The following is a 4,665-nucleotide window of genomic DNA, read 5'->3' on the forward strand; positions in this document are numbered from 1 at the left end:
ACCATGAACAAGGACGCGGGGGTCGGACATGAAGGACGTGGAGCTCAACGAGCTGGACCCGGAGAAGCAGCCCATGACGGGCGCAGGGCCGCCCCCTGGTGGCGAGACGAACGGCAGCGTGAAGGTGAAGGTCCCCGAGGACGAGCTGTCCTTCACCGGCCTGTCCAAAGAGGAGCTGATGAAGGTCGCCGGCACCCGGGGTGAGAGCCGCCGCCCACGCCCTGCAGGCGACGCCCCCTGGTGGCCGTCCTGACGCCTTGTCCCGTGCGCAGGTGGGTGCGGACCCGCTGGGCGCTGCTCGTCCTGTTCTGGCTGGGCTGGATGGGGATGCTGGCCGGCGCCGTCGCATCATCGTCCGGGCGCCGCGCTGCAAAGCCATCCCCGAGATGAGCTGGTGGAACCGGGGCCCGCTGTACCAGGTCCCCGACGCCGAGGCCTTCGCCGGCGGGCTGGAAGGTGAGCCTCTGGGCTAGCCGCTGAGTGGACACGCCCCTGACGCTCTGATTGGCCCGTCTCTAGGTGTGGAGAGCAAGATGGACGCCATTAACCAGCTGAAGGTGAAGGGCCTGGTCCTGGGGCCGCTGCACACCGTCCAGGCGGACCAGCCCAGCACCCTGAACCTGGCCGAGGTCACGCCGGGTCAGGGCTCGCAGGACGCCCTGGTGGCCGTGCTGGAGAAGGCCCACAGGAAGGGTAGGACGGCGTGGGGACGCTGGGGACGCTGGGGACGCTGGGGACGCTGGGGACGCTGGGGGCAGCTCCTGATCCGGTTTACGTCCGTCAGGTATCTCCGTGGTTCTGGACCTGACCCCCAACTACCTCGGCGCTGATCCCTGGTTCGGCGGCGCCGGCGACCTGATGGAGACGGTGAAGGTAGGCCCCGCCCCTCCCCGGTCCCGGAGCCGCTAGCATGAACGCCTCTGAGACGCTGCCGTCCTGCAGGCGGGGGCGGAGCACTGGCTGGACTTGGGCTTCGACGGCATCAAGGTATCGAACCTCAGCGCCGCGTCCGGCTCCGTGGGTTGGACCCTGCTGCGGGCCGCTGTGCGGGGCAACCGCACGGCGGGGGAGGAGAACAGGTGGGTTGCTTCCTGCTGGGCTTCAGCGCCCTCTTGTGGAGCGGCTCTGGTAAATGTTGGGCCGACCTGAAGCTGCTTTAGGCCGGCCCCCTCTGCCGTGTGACCGGCCCCGCCTCCCACCACGCCGCTGGATCACTAAAGTTCTGCCTGTCCGTCCCTCAGGGCGCTGATGGGCGTGGCTGAAGGCGCTTCGGCTTCGGAGCTGCTTCAGCTCGTCAACGCCACCGGCGTGGACCTGGTCCTGTCGGATCTCCTCAGCACCAGACCCGGAGGTGAGCCGTTGGACCGCCGTTGGACCGCCGTTGGACCGCCCCGGCGCCGTTCTGATCTGAGTCTTGGTTTCGTCCCTCTGCTGGTGCAGGTGTGGAGCGCATCCGAGACCTGGACGCCCTCGGTCCCGAGCAGAGGAGCCTGGCTTGGGGCCTCGGCGCCGCCCGGCGGGGCCAGCTGTCCAGCAGGGTGGCCACGCCCCTGATCCGCCTCTACCAGCTCCTGCTCTTCACCATGCCCGGGACCCCGGTGTTCACCTACGGAGACGAGATCGGCCTCCAGGCGGGCCAGGTGAGCCGCCGGTCGGGGGTCGGGTGTCTTTACGGTGTGTGACCTTCGTCTTTGTCTTCGTCTTCGTCAGGGCCCGGCCTATCCCAGGATGGTTTGGGACATCGAGCAGGAGCCGGCGGAGGGCGAGGGCGTCGACGAGGCGGTGGAGGTAAGCGCCGCTTCCCGGAATGACGGCGTGACGTTCCTGCGGCGTTCCTGCGGCGTTCCTGACCGCCGCTTCCCGTTGCAGGCGGAGCGGAAGGAGCGCCTCGCCTTGAGGGCGTGGTTCGTATCCCTCGGCGACCTGCGGGGGAAGGAGCGCTCCCTCCTCCACGGCCACTCCTACCCGCTCTACTCCTCCGCCTCATCCCTCGCTTTCCTCCGGGCGTGGGACCAGAGCGAACGATACGTAACGGCGGTCAACTGGGGGGCGTCGCCCGAGACCATGACGCTCCGGCTGGCGCCGACAGGCAAGGCTTCGCGTCGCTGCGGTTGGCCGGGCGGCCATTTTCTCCTCTTTAACACGCGCTGCTTGTTCCTGCAGAGGAGGTGGAGCTGCCGGCGGCGGCGGCGGTGACGCTGTCCACCGACCCAGAGCTGAAGGAGGACGCCGTGGTGGACCTGGACGGACTGGTCCTGGGCCCGGGCGAGGCCGTCCTGCTGCGCTTCTCCTACGAGGGCTGAAGATGGCGCCAGAGAGGCCCATCGGGAAGACGCGGAACGACCATTTTAACGAGGAGAAACCCGACTTTCTGTAGTCGGAGCAAACGGAACCGGGTCAGAGGGAAGCTGCCGACGGGCCGGCGGCGCCGGACGCTAGCGCTTTTAGTTTTTACCTTTTTATTTTACGATCCGTTCCTCGTTCCGTTTCAGCGTTTGAAACGAGTCGACGGGAAATCCCGTCTGTTACTAAACTAGAGCGAATAAACCGACCGGCTACCGACCCGCGTGTGTGTGTGTCATTCTCAGAGCGTGTGTGTGTGTGTGTGTGCGTCATTCTCAGAGCGTGTGTGTGTGTGTGTGTGTGTGTGTGTGTGTGTGTGTGTCCGTCATTCTCAGAGCGTGTGTGTGTGTGTGTGTGTGTGTGTGTGTGTGTGTGTCCGTCATTCTCAGAGCGTGTGTGTGTGTGTGTGTGTGTGTGTCCGTCATTCTCAGAGCGTGTGTGTGTGTGTGTGTGTGTGTGTGTGTGTCCGTCATTCTCAGGGTGTGTGTGTGTGTGTGCGTCATTCTCAGAGCGTGTGTGTGTGTGTGTGTCCGTCATTCTCAGGGTGTGTGTGTGTGTGTGTGTGTGTGCGCGTCATTCACAGAGCGTGTGTGTGTGTGTCCGTCATTCTCAGAGCGTGTGTGTGTGTGTGTGTGTGTGTGTGTGTGTCCGTCATTCTCAGAGCGTGTGTGTGTGTGTGTCCATTATTCTCAGGGTGTGTGTGTGTGTCCGTCATTCTCAGAGCGTGTGTGTGTGTGTGTGTGTGTGTCATTCTCAGAGCGTGCGTGTGTGTGTGTGTGTGTCCGTCATTCTCAGCGTGTGTGTGTGTGTCCATTATTCTCAGGGTGTGTGTGTGTGTCCGTTATTCTCAGGGTGTGTGTGTGTGTCCGTTATTCTCAGGGTGTGTGTGTGTGTCCGTTATTCTCACACCTGCTGGCAGGCTTGTGTGTGTGCGCGCACGCATTCTCCGCTAGTCTCCGGACGCTGAGCGTTCATTCAGAACCACATGGATCCGGATCCGGAGTCCTCCGGACGCTGAGCGGCGCCGCTGCGTGTGAAGAACGCCGTGAAAACGGTCCCAAGCGGGCTTCACTGCGGCGTCATAACGGAACCCCGGTCCCGGTAATTCGGGGCCGTCGCTGAGCCGCGGGGGAAGTTCTCGGCCGGATGATGACGGGAACCGGAACCCGCCGCCGCCGCTCATCACCGCCTCTCGGTGTGACGCACAAACCGGCGGCTTCCGATCTGTAGGAAGGAACTAACCGGGTTCGGGCTGGGAACGGAACCAACGTTCAATTATTAATGAATGTTTCGTTTAGGTGAACTAAATGAACTAAATGAACTAAATGTGCTGAACTTGTATAAATTCTCTTTCTTAGTCGTCTCACGTTTGTGTGAGGAAACAGAACAAGGACTGATCCCGGGGGGTGGCGGTGGCCGATGACTCTGCTAAATAAAGCAAGGATGCATTCGTCCGGGCTAATGCTGGCTCCTCAATCCGTTAGCACCGTGCTAACATCGCTAACATCGCTAACATCGCTAGTCAAAACATTTTGGCTCGAGATTTATTTTGTTTGAACTGATGGAACAAAAAAAAAGTACATAAAATATTTTAGTGTAAAAAAAATGGTACCGTCAAACTGAAAGTGTGTGTGTGTGTGTGTGTGTGCGTTGAAGCCACACAACACACACACACACACACTAGGGTGTTTTTCTCTGGTTTCCAACATCATTATGACACACACACACGCACACACGCACACACACACACACACACACACAAGGAGGATGAGCAGATAAAAGATCAACTGAAAGAACGACGGCATCCGTCATCTCTCTCTCCTCCCCTTTCTCTCACACACCTCTACCCACAACGCGCACGCTTTAGTGTCACAACCGTCTCGCTGTGATGACAGGTAAGCGTTCGTCTTTATTCTTTATTAGCATTGTTAGCTTTATTAGCATCATTAGCAGCACCGGAGCACCTGTTGCAGCCGCGTTGATAGGCGTTCTTTACCGAGGCGGTCCGACAGAAGCCCTACGTTCTAAAGCGTCTCACAGGAAACCCGATCGATCGGTTATTGATCAGGATCCGTTCAGGTCATGGGTCCGTTTCCCTCCTGATCGGCGGGACATCCAGAAGGAGGAGAATCACAAACATGACTTGTAAGTTTGAGGGGTGTGTTCATCGTGTCTCAGAGGAGATGCTGCATGGCCTGCAGGTAAGCAGGTAAACCGGTAAACCGGTAAGCAGGTAAGCAGGTAAACCGGTAAGCAGGTAAACCGGTAAACCGGTAAGCAGGTAAACCGGTAAACCTGCTTCATCCCTCCACACCGGAGACA

General features: G+C 60.2%; 1 protein-coding gene across 1 annotated transcript; it reads left to right on the top strand.

The window, feature by feature from the left end:
- Window positions 1–3: 3 nt before the first annotated feature.
- LOC137917112 (amino acid transporter heavy chain SLC3A2-like) lies at window positions 4–2,562 on the top strand. Its single transcript, XM_068759998.1, is given in 12 exon segments — window positions 4–24; window positions 26–200; window positions 272–343; window positions 346–456; window positions 520–693; window positions 785–873; window positions 943–1,079; window positions 1,242–1,351; window positions 1,441–1,640; window positions 1,711–1,788; window positions 1,870–2,089; window positions 2,164–2,562. Coding segments are annotated over 12 exon segments (1,527 nt in total). The 3' UTR covers window positions 2,304–2,562.
- The last annotated feature ends 2,103 nt before the right edge of the window (window positions 2,563–4,665 follow it).

Source organism: Brachionichthys hirsutus, unplaced genomic scaffold (genome assembly GCF_040956055.1).
Source record: "Brachionichthys hirsutus isolate HB-005 unplaced genomic scaffold, CSIRO-AGI_Bhir_v1 contig_735, whole genome shotgun sequence".
Classification (NCBI taxonomy): Eukaryota; Metazoa; Chordata; class Actinopteri; order Lophiiformes; family Brachionichthyidae; genus Brachionichthys; species Brachionichthys hirsutus.